The 18725-nt window shown below is 34.0% G+C and overlaps 1 protein-coding gene across 1 annotated transcript; it reads right to left on the bottom strand.

Annotated features, from left to right (window-relative positions):
- Nucleotides 1-12736: 12736 nt before the first annotated feature.
- Nucleotides 12737-18241, bottom strand: LOC137952862 (protein DA1-related 1-like). The gene is made up of 12 exons (XM_068799949.1): nt 18088-18241; nt 16659-16804; nt 16475-16571; nt 16126-16270; nt 15746-15866; nt 15514-15597; nt 15308-15427; nt 15001-15213; nt 14853-14915; nt 14641-14756; nt 14290-14348; nt 12737-13779 (listed from the first exon to the last, which is right to left on the bottom strand). The coding sequence occupies exons 2-12, from the start codon at nt 16764-16766 to the stop codon at nt 13460-13462; spliced, it is 1446 nt and encodes a 481-aa protein (XP_068656050.1). The 5' UTR covers nt 16767-16804; nt 18088-18241; the 3' UTR covers nt 12737-13459.
- Between the last annotated feature and the right edge of the window lie 484 nt (nt 18242-18725).

Raw genomic sequence — 18725 nt, 5'->3', positions numbered from 1 at the left:
AATATTTTGGTAGCATAAAAATTACCATATATGGAACAAAATACCTCTTTATTGTATTTTTTTTTCTTTTTCTCCCCCTCAAGCTGGGGGATGAAAAGGACATAAAGACCCGACTTGGACACAACACTATGTGGGAGAAGAAAATCATTCCTAGCCGTACAATAAAACTCCATACACCAGTCAAAACGGTCATAGTCTAAAACACACCCCACTCAATTTAAAAAGCGGGGAAATCGCCCAATTTTAGGCTTAACAAATAGACTATTCACTTTTGATAGGTAGCTCAAATACAAACCACATCTTGGGTGAAGAATAAAAGACTTGACTCAAGATAAATGTTGGACACACTACTATACTTTTTAGGTAGTGGGTCAAATAAAAAACTCAAGATGATAAATTGAAGAAATACTAGAGGAAAACAACTTTAACCGGAAGAAGTAGACTGTGCAATACTCATACTTCCAAAGTGACTCTTTTTTAAAAAAAACTAGGGGAAACTATAACGATAAAACTAAATAGATTTGGCCAAGTATAACTTTTTTGGGGTGACCACAATTTTTGGACTTAACTATGCGAAAGATACACAACCAAGTAACAAATACGCAAAACTTGAAAACAACATCAAAACACGATATTTGGCTAAAAAACTTGGATTTTAGGAGAAATGGAAACTAAATTCAAATCAATGCATAGAGAGGAAATAGGAGAGAAAATAGGAAAAAAGGAGAGATTTTTGAAAAAAATGATCTTTGGTACTTTTGATAAAAGAATAGCACTTCCTGTTCTCAATGCTTCGGGATCTCTTTTTTACGTATTCAAGGATGTGGCTTGCCTCCGCCCGCTCATCCTCACCGGTTTCCAACTAGCATCCAGTTGGAGGTTCTCCAACATTTGTTCATGATCCAGTTTGATCGGGATCAAGAGGAAGAAAAAAAAAACATCTTCTTTCTCATGGAACTCTAGTACAGATAACTAACTTTGATGGTAAATTGTCGAGTCTCTTTCTCCAATCAGTCAATCAAGACGCCAAATCCATCCAATGGTTTATCGTCTGATATTGTTAAATTCTAGGGTTTAATCCATAGGAACTAGATTGAGAAGAAGAAAAAGAAGGGAGAAGAGCAAATGAAGAGAAGAGAGCTTGTGGGAGGGACGTGTTGGGGTGAAGATTAGGGTTCAGAGAAGAACTCAATGACCCTCCTCCCCCTCACTATATTACTTATATAGGTGGTCTTCAATGCCCTAGTGCATAAGAAAGTCAAAACATATTTCTCAACTTGTAACTTATTATAACCTATGCCACTCACTCTCTTAATTATATGCTATACCACTTGAATGTCTTCAACAAATATCTCCAAAAATATTCGCTCATAATCACAATTGTTTATTTCTCACGAAATTAGACTGAAATTTTTTTAAATTGATACCTAATTTGACATAAAAAACTTCATTCTTGAATCTTTTATGACCACTTAATTTTCTTTGTTCTGTAGTTTGACCCTTGCGGACTCCAATGCGAATATCACATTAAATATCGATAACATTGACATGAAGATTTCTCATTTTGAAATCGGACTTCCATACGTTTCATCCAAGTATAAATTTTTTTTTTTCAAAAAATAAATTTATTTTTTCAAAAAATGAATTTATTTTGAGGGAAAGAATCTGATATATTTTGGACTATTTAATCTGGTCGAGCTGAGTACTCTTTCTTCTTTGGGTAGTATGATCATTGACTCTTCTGAGATCGATATCTCCCTCTAGAAAACTCATATTTAGAATTAGTTTGATAGGTAAGAAAATAGACTGATAGATATTTCTTTTTATATATAATTAAAATCTCATTCTTGATGGTATGAAAAGGCTTGAAAATTGAAGCTTTTATTGTTGCTCGAACTTCTCTTGTGGTATGATATTTGCTACTTCAAATATTGATTTCTCTTTGTAGACAACTCTAATTGCCAAAAAAAATTTGATTCAGAAAGTAGACCCAAAAATCTTTTCATCAATATAAAATTTGTAATAATTAAAGTTAATGGAACCAGAAAGAAATAAAAATTAGAATATGAACCTAAACTACTAGAGATTATAGATTAAAAAAAGATCTTATTATCTGTGTGTTGACTAAGTCAACTTGTAGAACCCGCTTTGATATCATGTTAAATTTTTGGAAAAGAGAAATACTTCACTAAGTTGTTGTTATCTGAGTACAATGAACATCTATTTATAATAGAAGAAACAAGTAGAATCTATACAATTAAACTACTCTTGTCCCAGTTACACCCAAAATTAAACACTAAAAGATAAGTCCTAGAACAATTAAACAACTGAAAATAAATAGAAGACTAATATAAATAAAATACCTTTAAATGAGACTCTTCTATGAGTTTTACAGGTATTAATTTCTTTTGTGAGACTCCTGTAAGACTCTACCATATTAATTTTAGCTTTGTAAGACTTCTTACTGCGAGAGTCATGTAAGACTTCTTACTACGAGAGTCATGTTAGACTCTTCCATTTATGTTCTTCAATATCAAGGACAAAATAAGCATCCTACGATAAAAAAATAAGCAGTGAGAACATCATCACCCCAATATATTTTTGGGACATTCATATGAATCATCACAGGAAACTTCAAGCAAATGATGATTTTTACACTTTGCAACTCTATTTTGTTGAGGAGTGAATATGGAAGACATTCGATGAATGATCCCTTGGTCTTGATAAAAAGTATTAAATTTGTGAATTGGGGCAATTAATTGATTCTCTATTTCATTATAGAAAAACGGAATACATCTAAAGCCTCAAGATTTCTCCCTAAGGAGAAATCCAAGTGCACCTACTAAAATCATCAATGAAAAATGGAATACATCAAAAGCCTCAAGACTTTTCCTTAAGGAGAAATCCAAGTGCACCTACTAAAATCGTCAATGAACAAAATTAAATACCTTTAACCAAAATGACTAGTTACAAGACAAGGACCCCAAACGTTTGAGTGTACAATCTCAAATAACTAACTGGTTGTATGGTTTGCGACTAGAAACAAACTCCTGTGATGCTTCCCCAATTGACACGACTCACACTTAAAAGAAAGGCTTGAAGGAAACTTTAGAAATATTTGAGTTAGTTTTGTTGGCTATGGATGACCTAATCTTAGATACTACAAAGTTTAACTCATTAGTGCAACTAATCCTCTTCATGAGATCCTGAAAAAACACAATGAATAAGGTTGAACATTAAGGAACAATTCATACACTTTGCTAGCTGACTTACAGATAATAGATTCAAGGGAAACTTAAGAACAATTAGAGCTGATTGAGGTGACAAAAAGAATGCAGGAGTGATAGTACCAACTCCCTAAACTAAGGAAATAGAGCCATTAGCTTGATTAGTGTGCTTTATATTCAAGAATTCCTTTCAGGTTAGAAAACAAAGATGACATACCTAACATATGTGTCATGGCCCTTGAATTAAGAACCTAGGATAGTGAAGGACACACATGGAAAGCAGATGTACTTGAACTCATCACAGTGGCAGTAGGAATAGAAGCATTAGCCACAAATGCAAAAGTGGATGCAATTGAAATCTGAGCCATACGTTGCACAATTTGTAGTTGATGCTAAAGCAACTATTGCATCTCACTAGGGCTCCCGGTGTAATAGGAGTTACACCTATCTAAGTAATGGTTGGTTCATCCACAATGGGTACACTTCCTCTCAGGTTCACTTCCACTGCCATCATGGATAGTAGAATTGGCCCATATGGGTTTGCCATATTTAATCCAACACCTATCTAAGTAATGGTTGGTTCATCCACAATGGGTACACTTCCTCTCAGGTTTACTTCCACTGCCATCATTGATAGTAGAGTTGGCCCATATGGGTTTGCCAGATTTAATCCAACACCTATCTAAGTAATGGTTGGTTCATCCACAATGGGTACACTTCCTCTCAGGTTTACCATCACCTTGACCTAAGCCATCTTTACCTCTACCTCTGCCACTACCTGCACAAACTCTAGAAGATTTTGTTAAAGTAGATACAAAATTCAAGGTATTAAATGTAGTCGCTTCCATCATCTTAACAACTTTCCAACCCCTCACTCCCTTGGGTACAGTTGTTTTTTGATCTATCATAATTCTATTAAAGGTGGTGGATAAAGTTAGGTACTTCATATGAGGCTAGTACTTGAGCCTTAACTTCATCAAAGTCAACACCCAAACCATCAAGAAACATTGTTACAAGTAGTTGATTATGCTATTTTTTCAATTCACGTTCATCTACAGTGAAAGGATGATACACGTTGATCTCTTGCCAAATGCCCAAAAAGGCACTATAGAACTCTATAACTATCTTATTTCCCTTCCTCAATCCAAATAAATTTATATACAACTCATACAGTTGCGATAGATTCTCACCTGAGCATATAAAGACTCTAAAGACATATAGCCTTTGTAGTATATCAATTCATCATTTTATTTCTCAGTGTAGAGAATGTTATTGACAATCCAAATCATAATTTGGTTGTCCTCTACTTCCCAATCATCATTAGTTGGAATTAAGGGATCATCATGAATAAACTTCATCTTCTTCTTGGCCTTTAAATACATTCTGACTAATTTGGCCCAATTGAGATAGTTTGATCCCATCAACCTCTCAGAAGTGATAACAATTGTATCTTTTCCTTCTAACCCCAAAACCTCTCTATATAGGGCATATATTTCACCTGAAACAACCATGTTTTTTTTGTATAGGATCACAAATCAACATAATTTCACTTCCCCAATAACTTCTTGTAGATCTCTGATGTGGGCCCCACCTCAAGAAATTAGGGTTAGGACAAAAAATATGATGTGCGCACTTCAATCAACTCAAATCGATACATAAATCTCAATTTCTAAAACAATAATCCCAATCTACCCTTAATTAGGGCTGATGTGAATGGGATGATGCAGGCAAAGGAATATGGGTAGATGACGCACAACCCAAGATGTGCCAGATGTGATCTATTGCTCTTATACCATTAAAAATCAAAGATTGAAAAGGAGATGAGCAGAGAATAAGAGAGAGAGAGAGAGAGAAGAAAGAATGAAAAAAAAAAACCTTACTTAAGCTGCCCCTTGGGGGTCATGCACGACCCCTATGTCTATTTAATTATGAGATTTTGATCAATTATAAAAATGCTCTTCACTTACACTTATTGACTTATCTCCTTATTTCTCCCATTCTATATATCCTATGCACATGAAACTTGAACCATAGACATAATTAAACATAAGTAACAAGATAACATAAAGAAATAAATCTAATGATGAGGTAAAGTGACTAAAATACGCCTGAACTGATTTTCCAACTATTGGAAGATATAAACAAACTTTTGGCCCAAGTGGCTTATCAAGAGGGGGAAAAGTATGATAGGTTAAGTCTCACCCCACCAGAAAAAATGATTTTAGTCTAGGAAAAGTATACACCACCTAGTAGCATCTTAATTCATATAAATGGGTAGCTTAAAAGATGCTACCAATATTTGGCCCAAGTGGCTTATCAAGAGGGGGGTGAATTGAGATTCTAAGTTAAAAAATTAAAACGCATAGAATGCAAAAAAAGTAAAGTTTGGAAAATAATAAAACAAGCACACAGTATTGGAAACAATGAGTTTTTGTGCTCAATATTCCCCTAATGTTAATCATCTCACAAAACCCTTTTCTTGGGGAAATTCTACTAATTCGCTCTATTAGTTGAAAATAAAAAGAGATTTCATACTCTCTTTAAGCCACGTGTAATCCCCAATTATAAAAATTGATCTCTCCCCAAGAGATTCAATACAAACCAGATTTTAGCTCTAGTTAGCACTGCCTTTCTAGATTTCAATCTCTAGAATGTCAATTGTTCTAGCTTTAAGGTACTAGAGAACCTCTACAAAAGAAAGTTAAAAATACAAGGAATAAAACAAACGTACAACTTTCTTAATAGAAAGATAGTCATTCTCCAAGTGAGATCCAAGCCTCCAAAACTTTAAGTACAATAGTTAAAATGTGTAGGAGCTTGATGGAACTTTGAATGCAAAGAGAGTGACGAGAGATTGAAAGATTTGGGAAATTTTGAGGTTTCTCTCTTCTAAAGGGTAAAATTTTTAGAGGTTTTGTATGACAATATTAGTCCTCTACAAATTTGGGGGCCTACTTATAAGTTTTCCAACCAAATTAGTCATATTTTACCTATTACCAAAAGGATTAAAAAAGCGTTGATCGATCAATCATGTATGATGGCTATATTTTTTAAGTTTCCTAAGCCTATTGATCAATGATGGCATCAATCAATGAGTTTTTTAACCTTTTTCAAAACTCATTAATCAATCAACCCAATTCAATTAATCAATTATACATAGGAAATGATCAATCATGCTTTGTAGCATATTTCTAGTAGCATTCTAGACGATTGATCATTCTTCATAAGTTATGCCAGACTGCATTCAGGATGAGCGATCAAGCTCATGTAGGTTGATAGATCATGCCATATGTCAGTGTACTATTTTGACATTTAAGCATTATATAGGCTATTCTAAGGGATTCACCATTGTAAAATATTTATATGCATTCGATGAAAACATGGTTTTGAAATATTTCAAGTCCTAAAGCCCCATAACATAAATGTTCTTAAAAAATCAAAGTTTAGTAGTCTATCTATTTATGAACTAGAGTTCTTGAGATTTTCTATTTGACTTTGACTCCATGTCTGCGGTCTTTTTCTTTATGTAAGTTCTTCTTCACAACAGTAATATTCAATGTGTTTTTGTTTGGGGTAATGAGTTGGTAACTTTATTGATCATCCTTTTGTCTTGAGTTTTTGCCTTTGACCTCATAATATTTGTGTTGGAAGTCATCTGTCTAAAATACACTGATAACACCATTAGTAGCACACTCTCAAGTTACCTATTTTATTATCATAAAAATAATGGAGATCAATATGATTGTACCATTGGTCTAAAAAATAATGGAGATCAATATGATTGTACCATTGGTCTAACAAAATAATGGAAATCAATATGACTATCCCATTTGTCTAACTATAAGCAGTTTGGAACAAGTAGAGTAAAATCCATATTCACATGTAGTCAAGTACATCAATATGGAGTTGAGTACTTACACATGTAATCCAGCTTCAGAAATATCACCAGAAGGAGTTGATCCTATAGGGAAGGAATCGACCCAATACAGTTAGCTACAAAGAACAAGGAGTCAAACCCGATCTACAATAAGTTTTAATTACTTAAGGAGTTGACTTCTGTAGGAAGAATGTGTATATAGAAGTTGATTACATCAAATTTTTGAATTTCTAGAAAAGAGAAACACTTGACTAACTTGTTATAATTTGAGTACAATGAGCATTTATTTATAATAGAGAAAACATGTATAATCCAATTACAATTAAACTATCATTGTCCTAGTTACACCCGAAGTAACACTTACAGATAAGTTCCAACACAATTAAATAGTTGAACATAAATAGAAAATTAATATAACTAAAACACCGTTAACTGGAACTCTTCTAAGAGACCTCCATCTGTGAGACTCTTACAAGACTCCACCATATTAATTTTGGCTCTGTGAAACTTCTTGTTGTGAGAATCATGTACTCTTTCATACACGCTCTTCAACACTCCCCCCTTAAGCTAGAGTTTATAACTTCAATTTGCAATAAAAATATTTTTTGGTCTCCAATCTTCTTTTGTTGAAAAACAAATCTTCATAGATGCAAATTCTTTATCTTTTGTTTTTCCCATTTCTTGAATATTTTTGTTACAATAAAATTACCACAACATGTGGAACAAAATACCTCTTTCTTATAATTCTTCTTTTGCTTCCCTCAAACTGGGGATAAAAAAGGATATAGAGATCCAACTTGAAAAAAGTACAATGTGGGAGAAGAAAATCACTCCTAGTCATGCGACAAAGTTTCATACATCAATCAAAATGGTCATAATCTAAAACACACTCTCATCAATTTTAAAGGCGAAAAAGCGGCTCAACTTTAGGGCACAACAAAGAGACTATTCATTTTTTTAAGGGTTGCTCAAACATAAACCACCTCTTGGGTGAAGAACAAAATACTTGACTAGAGCTGGATATTGGGCACACTCCTATACTTTTTAGGGAGTGGGTCTAGGGATTGTTCTGAACTGATGAAAACAACTTTAACTGGAACGACTATGTACCACTCATGCTTCCAAATGAATCTAGATGGTGATCACAATTTTTCGAAGTTGACAATGTGGAACATATACAACCAAGTAACAAAAACGCAAAACTTGAAAACAACATCAAAGTAGGATATTACATTCATTGAATGAGCACAACATGAAGTGATTAATTCTGACCAAAACTCTCTGACTAAAAGGAAATTTTGGCTAAAAACCTAGGATTCTGGAAGAAAATGAATCATGGAGAGATAATAGGAGAGAAAAAGGAAACGGAGAGATTTTTGGCAACACTGACCTTTGGTACTTTTGATATCGATATTTCTCAAAATATAACTTAGAATCACAAAAAAAAATTATTTTTAAAGAAACTAGACTCAAAGAGCTTTAATTTGATACTCAATTGGATAAAAAAAGATTTGTTCTTGAATCTGTTAAGACCTCTTGATTTGCTTCATTTTGTAACTTGACCCTTGCCGACTCCTATGTGAATATCTTCTTACATATAGATCAAATTGATATGAAATTTACTCCTTATGAAACTAGAATTCAATAAATTTCATTCAAGTATAATATTTATTTATAACATCTACTTATTTTATGATAAATAATCTGATAGATTTTGGACTCTGTAATCTGGCCAGACTGGTACTCTTTCTTCTTTAACTAGCATGACCATTTACTCTTCCGATATTAATATCTACCTCTAGAAAAATTAAATTGAGAATTGGTTAGATAGGTAAGAAAATATAATTTCATATGTTTATTTTAACATATAATTCTATATATAGGGTCTCGTTCTTGATGGCATAAAATGCCTCAAAAGTTGAAGCTTTCTGCTGCTACTCGAACCTCCCTTGTTTTCTAACCTTTGATGCTTCAAATATTGATGTCTCTTTGTATAAAACTTTAATTGCCAAAATTCATTTTGAATTAGAAATTAGACTCAAATATCGTTTCATCCACATATAATTTGTAATATGAAAAGTTTAGTATGGAGGTTTGGACGCTAAGGAAACAATAGGTACAGGGATAGGAAAGAAAGAAAAAAAAGGTAAATATAAACCTAAACTACTAGCGATAATAAACCAAAAAATGATCATATATCTTGGTAGGTTAATCGAGTCAACTCACAAAACCCTTCTGGAAAAGAGAAATACTTCACTAACTAGTTGTAATTTGAGTACAATGAGCCTTTATTTATAGTAGAGGAAACAAGTAGAATCTAATGACACTTAAATTACTTTTATCACAATTACACCCCAAAGTTGAACATTAAAGGATCATACCTAAAAAAATTGAATAAGTGAACATAAATAGAAGATTACCATAACTAAAATACTTTTAATTAATACTTCACCATATTAATTATGGCCTTATGAGACTTCTTTCTGAGAGAGTCATGTAAGACTCTTTCATACACACTCTTCAACACAGATGGACTCAACGTAGACTGAAGGTACTAAACATGAAGGATTTGGTCCCTACAAAAAGGAGTTGACTTTTGCAAAGAACAAAAGATATGATATTTGTGTCAGAGAGAGGATTTGACCCACAAAAGAGTTGTTTGAGAATAAAGAAGTCGAACCCAAAGCAAAGGATTTGACCAAATGTACACAAATAAAAATTCAAGATATTCTAGAAACCATAATGGCTATAGATCTCTAATTCACGTAAGCGAACTATCAAAATAACAAGCAATATTAGGAGAATTTGATAGCTAGATTCTAGGGGTTAAGCCATTATAGAGGCTAGTGGTAAAAGGAGAAGACCGAAAGAGAAAGTGAACTATCAAAATAACAAGCAATATTAGGAGAATTTGATAGCTAGATTCTAGGGGTTAAGCCATTATAGAGGCTAGTGGTAAAAGGAGAAGATCGAAAGAGAAGAAGAAGAAGACGGGAGGAAGAGAAAGAGAGAAAGAAGGAAGGAGTGTAGGTGAGTAGATAGTGGAAGAGAGAGAACTCTAAGGCTTGAGAGAAAGCTTTCCCCCTTTAGGTTTTCTAATTAGGTTTAGCTCCTCTCTCCTTAATTTATATTAATGAGTCTTGAAAAAGTTACACGAGTTCCCCTTGACCACTTAAGGAGACAATAAAATAAAAGACTCGATGGCCAAATTACGTCATATTATGTTAATATTCCCTCTCAAGTAGGTAGTGCAAACACATCAAATACCCTAAGCTTGAAACATGAATGCTAAAGTATACTTGTTGCATATGCTTTGATGAAGATGTTTGTTTTGGAAGAAATGTAGTACATACTAATGACTCCAGTCATAAGTTTCTCACGATTAAAATGGTACCGATCTCAATATGTTTTGTCCCTTCATGAAACACTGGATATGTAGCAATAAGAATAGTTGTTCATTTTCACACTAAAGTTGTGTAGGGATCTCCACTAGAAAGCCAACTTAAGTAAAAATTAAAGCTATAACATTTGACTTAATACTTGTGTTATAGCGTTATAGGTCTCTACATTGGACTGAGTTACAATACGTTGTTTTTTACTATGCCAAAGTCACTAGATTGTCACCAACCATTATAAACAAACTAGAGGTAGATATCATCACGAGAATTTGTCCATTCTACATCTAGAAATCCCAAACTTTAAAATTTCCGTGGTTCTTACATAATGATCTTTGCCCTAGATTCTTCTTCAAATACCTCATTATCTTTTCAAGAGCTTGCCAATGAAAGTTGAAGTTTATACATAAACTAACTGATAGCACTTGATAATTTCAAATATAAATATAAATTTTTTTTATTAAAATATTTTATTTTATTGTATTACTATTAAAATATATTTAATTTTTTTCAATTTCTTCATTTGAAAATTGCTACAAAATTATTTTTTTCATAATTTATAATTTTAATTTTAGTTATATATTTACTCAAATTTTATTTCACAATTGATAATTTTCAATAATTTACTAAGATATATTTATATTTCCATAATTAATATAAAAATATTTTACAAAATTAAATTAGAAAATTCTTTCATACATTTTATTAACCAATAAGTAAATGAATAATAAAATATATTAAATAATAATTACACTATTAGTTATATTTGGTTCCTTGATTTTAATAGTTACACCCAAAGGTAACCCTAGGTTACCCACCAAAGTATAAAAAGTTATTTACACTAACCTAATACTCCAAATAGATTGCACTTAATTACTTATATACTCGATTGTCTTAAGGGAGTTAATTAATTAACTTTATAGAATTATTAAGTAAACATTAATAAATTTATCCATATTTTACACATAAAGTCATATTACACTAACCTAATTAGTAAACAATCTAAACTCATTTAAGTAACTATGTTTACCTAGTTATTCAATAAAGTTTACCTAAGTAATTAATCGCTCACTTCATGTTTTAATTTAAAAGAGAATACTTGTCACATATATACTAACAAGACCAAAGTAAGAATGAGACAAAGGGATTGTTTTAATTTAAAAGAGAATACTTGTCATATATATACTAACAAGACCAAAGTAAGAATGAGACAAAGGGATAGAACCCAAATTGGTTTTAACTCTGCCATGGGTAGAACCTCTTTGGGGAGATAGATAACCTTTGATTGGGGGCTAACCACTTATTTGTTCTTTATATTTTCAATGAAGACACCTAGGCTGAAGCCAATAAGTAGACAAAGAAAAAAAAGGAGATTGTATTTGTTGAAAAATAAATATGAAAAATCTTTCATGACTCTCATGAAAATATGTTTCATATGAAAGGGTTATAGCCCAGGAGGAAGTTTAGTAGTTTCAAATTTTTACTTTGTTAAGAGTCTCTTAATTATTTTAGGATATCTTAAGTACTTATTTACTTTGATTATGATTAGAAAGTTTATTTTTGGTGTAATTGGGACTTGGGTAGTTTAAGTTTGTTTGTTATAAATAAAGGTCCAATCTACTCAAATAAAATAAGTCAATGAATTATTTTTCATTTTGCAAAAATTCAACATGACATCAGAACAATTTCTATGAGTTGAATCAATCAACCCATGAAGATAATGTGATACGTGTATTATCTATCATCTCTGTTTAGTTTATGTTTCTATTCTTTTTTCCTCATTTATGTTTTCTAGTCTCAATTCCTTTGTTTTTTACCTGATGTTCGTACCTCCATACTACACATATTTACGAAACTAAAAAAAAAAATCAACTTCTATCTAAGGTCAGACAATAAGAAAGATTTGAGCGACAACAAAATACTCTTTTTTTTAGTCGTTTTATGTCATCAAGAACGATACTTTATATGGATAATTATATCTCTAAAGAAATCTCCATAACTCTATTTTTTAACCCAAGAAACCATTTTTCAATTCAATATTTCCATAGAGAAATATCAATGCCAAAAGACTTGTGTGTTTTTTTCGGATATCAGAATTTTAAACTCCGTCATCAAAAGGTATGTCTACATTTTAATTCTAGTTGTTTTTACTTGGAGTATATAAATTCTAGGCTTATAGTTTATTTTTTTGATTGCATACCTCATCAATTTACAGGTATGCACAATCCTTTCTTCTCTATCAAAATCCTGTTTTACAAGTGGCAAGAACCCTTCCTGACCTCATCAGAAAAAGGGGGCAGCCCCTCTCCATTTGGTACAACTACTTGCTATCATTATAAACATGAGCATGGTTGTTCAGACAGTAGGATGTGACCAACCATATAAAACTCTTATCTGGCTGAGACTAGTATTTTAAGGTGGTAAGGTGGGGGAACTATCAGTCTTGTAGTAGCAGAGAAACATTTCCCATTCTACTCCAAGCAATGTAAATTTATTTTTATAATCAGTTACATCGACTGATTCTAGAACTGACACGCCAAAGTCATAACTTAGCTGATGCTGTGAGACAAGATGCCATTTTGGTTCCTCTCTTCTTTTTTCTTCCTTCCCCATCTCTCACTTCCCTCTCCACCACATCAGGATCGATACCTCTTAAAATTGACTGAAAACTGAGGATTTACCTGAGGAAACTTGTGTATATCATCTAAGAAGACCACATGACAGCCTCCCATATGAAAAATCTTGAACTTATTCACTTGCTGCACCCACTTTCACCCGACAGTGCAAAGTCATTCCCAACAAAGAAGCCCCATCTCAAACGTGTGAGAGACTTGAAGAACTTTTACTTGTGGGTCTTGATATACATATAATTTTTTCAATCTACAAATCGGCCCTAAACTCTAATAAGAGGACCAAGGCAATTGATCTGTAAAACCCCGAATTGATAATAGATTATCACGTCAATAGGGAAAGCTGCTAGTCAACCGGATATGGTCAAGTGTGCTACGGAGTCCATACTTGAGCACTGCCTGGTTCCCTGCCCTGAAACCATCTCCATAAGCTGAAGAAGTATCTGATTCGATCTGATGCTTGAAAAAGTCCCCAAGCTTTTTCTCAAACTGGGACCTGGTGCCCTTCTTTAAAGAAGGGGGAGCTGCTGAGGATGCAGAAGACGATGCAACATTGTTCCCTGTGCCCGACATAATCTCCGAATCAAGCCACATATGAGCTAAAACTTGGCAGATACCTTCCTCCACCTCTTGGCTAAGAGTTCGGAAACCTGGCAGAATCAAATTTGATGTTGCCAAATTAAAGCTTTGCAGATATAAAGGAAAGAACAAAGCCAAATAATGCTTGCTACTTTCACAGGACTGCTACCCTCCACCGCATAACAGTAGAGCATTGAAAGTATGGCAACCAACTGACTTTTTTTGAGGTACACCCAATTGACTTTAATGGACAACACTAAAACCAAGCTAATCAACCAATGATTTTTGGATAAAACTCCATCCCACAGAGATGATTTTTTTACCAAAGTGGCCTTCATCTTTTATAACAGATACCAGAATGATTTCGTTCACATAAATAAGGCACCCTTAGCTCTGATTGAAAGAAGAGCAAATAGTAACATAAAAATATTTCAGGAATAAGTCTAATATGCATTTAAACATCAGATAGATAGTGAAGGTGAGCAGATATCTCTCAGTTTTAGAGTTTCACATCCATTCAATACTGCAATGACTCGTTCAATTATCACAGCTTTGGACAGTAATCAGCATGGGGAATGTACCTTTAAGACGTAGCCATGCATGCATCATTTCATGTGCAAGGATGGATCCAGTAAGTAACCTGTACTTGGAGGAGCATACAAATGAGGTTTTTGATGGAAAGAACAATTCCAAATAAGATATGCAATTTTAACAGTCTGCCACCCTCCACAGCATAACAGTAGAAACTTGAGAGTATGGCACCTAAATTGACACTAAAAACAAACTAATCAATCAATGTGTCAAAAAGGTTTCATATGCAATGGGGGGTTTCTAGTGCAAGGACTTGAGTTCAAGTTTTACTAGAGTTCAACATTCAAAAACGAAACAAAAAAAGACCTTGTAAGCAAGAAAATGATGAGAGAGAGGACCACCTAGGGAGCCCATATAAAATGAGAATGGCAGTCACTTCACATCGACGTGTAAGCCTATATGGCTCTGTGATCATGTCAATGACACGGTTACCAGCCATTCTTGGCCTCTTCCAGATCTGGATTTAAAAGATTGAAAAATAAGATCAGGAAAACTCAAGAGAAGAAAAGCATCTGTAAATGCATAATTTGAGATTATGTATGATGATTCTTACAGTGCTGACAGTTTGTTCCTCGGACAAACAGAGCCCTCGCGTCTCTGGTAGGTGGTGATGCCCCTGCTCACAAAGGGGAAACAAACAAGAAAAATGAAAAGAGAGTGACAAAGCTTCACCTTTTTATAACATTCTCTGCATGACTTACATTTTTCTCCCCCTCCATAGCCTCATTGAGTGCTTGTCTCTCAACCAAAAGTAATGGAACTTGTTGTTCCACTTTCATATTCAAGCCTTCATAAAATTCTTGTATATCAAGGTAAAGAGGTTGACATTCACTGGTATCCATAATTGCCGAATCCAAACATTCAAGGCAGAGTTTCCGACCATCATCCAGGCTGACATATTTAGTGTCTCTCACCTGCAACATTTGTTTGCCAAAGCTTCAAATGTTCAAGCATTAAAAAATACATGAAAATCCGATTCACAGTTCCAATACATGTTTTGCGTTGTACCTCCATTCTCTCACAACTACAACACCGAGGGGTTCCATCAAGTTCATGGGAAGGACAGTACTTCTGATGCCAAAATGGGTGGGCCCTGTACTCTATGAGGCCTGAAGCATTTGTTGGTATCTGTGAGTGAAGGTCCATAACAAACACAGAGAGTTATAAAGTAGACCATGGAAACACTAATGATCTTATGTGGATTAGAAACTTACAAATTGATTGCACACATCACATTTAGGGTGATAGCGCTCCTTATAGCAAGATTTGTGATAAGGATAATTTCCTAACATGGAGAACTATGCAAAGAACAGATCAATGTGAAGGAAAACTGGACAAAAGAAATCACATCAAGAAATCAAATTAAAACTTAAAAAATGACTTTTGTTTTATTAATGGAACGACATTTTCTTGAAGATATCCAAACATTTCAAGTGATGTTTATACCTCGTAATCAGAAATAGGTAAATTACATTCATGGCAGCGAAAGCACTCAGGGTGCCAAACTGCCCCCATACAACTAAGAAAGTGTCCTTGACCAATCTCAGTTTTGCAGCCAGCACAAATTCTGTTAAAGAAAAAACAAGTATATAAGTTAACAGTACATTAAGAATGTTAGATGTTTCTTAGAAACACAAAATACCAGAATTTTGATGGAAAAAATTTGTTAAAAACACTAGCAAATAAATGTCCATAAGTTAGCGATGAATTCTAAAAACAAATAAATTACAAATTCAAACTTCAAACAAATAGAACATCACTCATCAACCGAGGAAAGTCTAGGGCTCTAGTTCTATATGATGCATATTATTCCAAGGAACCCACACCTGAATCCTGATGAAAAAGGAAAAGCAATTGGTGGAAAATAAAGGCCATTGTCATGGGGTAGTTGGCGAGGAGGAGATTCAGCATTCAGACTTTCTTGAAGAGCTATGGCTATTCGTTCATCTTCCTCCAAATGAGATGCAGTATCTGAGACAAGCAAAACAAACTGCATCAGTGAAAGTTAAAATGCAAGACGAAAAGGGACAGTTATTAGGGTGAGAAACAAAACCCACACCAGGGCCTTTCATGAATAACTTAAGAATAGCCAATAAGCTTTGGCAGATCAGGTTCCTTTTTAAGTATCAAAACTGGTAAAGACAAAATCTGGTTGTAAACAATGGATATTCTCACCTGTCACAATTTCCTTTTCCTTTCTTCGTTCCTCTTCTGACAAAGAAAGTGCAATGGCATGATCTATATCTTCTTTTTCAACCTCAGACAAGCCATCCTGTATCAATTAACAATAAGATCAAAAGAGAGAGAACATAAACAAAAAGAGCTAGCTCAAGTACAGGGGGTTGGTAGGAGTAATTACCGGACTAGCAGGCTCGTTCCAAACTATGTCTTCTCCATACTTTTCATGATATTGCCCCTCAGAAATTTTGTGGCTAGAACCCTTAAAAATTTTGTTTAGCCAACCCATAATATGAGATTTTATCACATAGTGCAGAAAATTTTTGCCTGCACATTTCCCAAAAGTGCAATTATTGCTTAATGGAACAAAATAAGGCCACAGAAATCCCAAACAACAGGCAATAAAATTGAGTACCCCTATTACTGACACAAAAGAAAGGTCATCTTGTTCTTCACATAGTATCATGTCAGTTCTTTATTCATCAAAGTAGAAAAAAGGACTGACATACGTATTAAGTTTGTAACTACAAAGAAGCAATTTTTCAACACCAGAAAAACGATAAAAAGATAAAAACGTAAACAAGCATTAGCAATAAAAATAAATATGTGCTGCCACTTGAAGCTCAACCCACCCATATAAACCCACTCAAATCACAAAACATCTCACAAGAAATGTAGTTAAGCTCACTAGACTAGCATTTGGGCCTTCAAAGTATTAAGAAGAACAAAAAAAAAAAAAAAAAGGAGATTTGGAACCTCCATACATTAGACAACTACTTAGTACAGCATTAAAAAAATAGTCAATAACTTAATAAAAATCCAAAATCGAACTAAATATTTCTGCATCTGTAACAAGTCTATCACCAAAAAAGAACACTACTGCATGCAAATTTATCTCAGACTAGGAAAGTTGGAGATAAAACACCTATATCTATTAACATTACACACAAGAAGGAATTCCCTTTTCTATAACACTGAAGTAAGATAGAGCTATCAAAACATAGTTCCAGAAGGAACAGTAGCAAATCTGGAGAGAACACACACTAGAACAACGAAACTGATTGGAAAAACAAGTCTATGCTTCACAAGATACCGCTTTAACCACAAGGATCAGATTGCTTTCCTCTCAACTGGCCTATGCCAAAGAAAACTGTTCATTGGCCACAAGGAAAGCACATCGTGAGCATATATATTAAACAAAATGAAGCAAAAATAAGTTTAATAATGCTGCTGAAATAACATGAATCCCAGGCCTAACTGAAGATGGGTTGAAGAATGAAATGATTTCAAATTTTTTCTGTGTCCATAGCCTCAATCGGAAAGAATATAGACTGACTTGACAGAGTCCTGGATTCAATCGAAAGAACTGGAGTGATCAAAGAAAATTAAAAGAAGAAGAAATGAACAAGACGTACCTAACTACCTACCAAACGTTTAGCAAGACGATCTAAATTCCTTAATCCAACACCAGGTTGTAGCTATAACCATAAAACTGACATATATAGAAATCCGTGAAAGAAGAAGACTTCCAACCATGCATGTTCATTAATGAATTGAGTCACCACATAGATTAAATATAAATATAAAGGGGATTCGATCATGAAGCTTACCTTGAACAGATAAGAAATATACAGATTCGTCGAGCAAAGGCCTTTGGATGGATGAAAGGTCTGGATTATGAGATCGTAGTCCCCAAAAACGTTCAGAGGCAGGTAGAACAACCCCAGAGAAGGCCCCCTTATGTCCTTTAATCCGAGGACGAATCTAAAAAAACAACAAAGTTCAGAAAATCCGAGATCCCTTTTTTTCTGTTATCTGCGGCGAAGGAACATTCCAAGAAAGAAAGGGGCAAAACGATCCTAAAAAGAATTACGCGGAAGATTTTACGCCATTACAGGCCAAAAGATGCAACAGCAAACCATAAATTATTGCTAGTTTCAACTCACCAGAAACCCAGAAAGGATTGAAGAAAAGGCATCAAAAAGCAGATGGGCATCGAAATTGTTTTCTCCTTTCCATCTTTCACGCTATTTTGCATGAGCACCTGAAAAATTCCTAGCCAGAGGGAGAAAAGCTCCGGTTTTGTCATAATGTTTGGTACTAAGCAATTGGAGAATAACATGAAAACGAGGAAGGATAAAAAGTGAATCAAAAGACGAGTTAATTTTAATAAAAGCAGATTTCCACCTTGTGAAGCCGCAGCCCTTCAGGACAAAAATTACGGACAAAGATGGTTCGCAGAAACCTC

Source organism: Aristolochia californica, unplaced genomic scaffold (genome assembly GCF_029961685.1).
Source record: "Aristolochia californica isolate CCGP_79_NKW_82.1479 unplaced genomic scaffold, dmAriCali1.0.hap1 SCAF_16, whole genome shotgun sequence".
Lineage (NCBI taxonomy): Eukaryota > Viridiplantae > Streptophyta > Magnoliopsida > Piperales > Aristolochiaceae > Aristolochia > Aristolochia californica.
The sequence above is the reverse complement of the archived record's forward strand: the minus strand, read 5'-3'. Positions and strand labels throughout refer to the sequence as shown.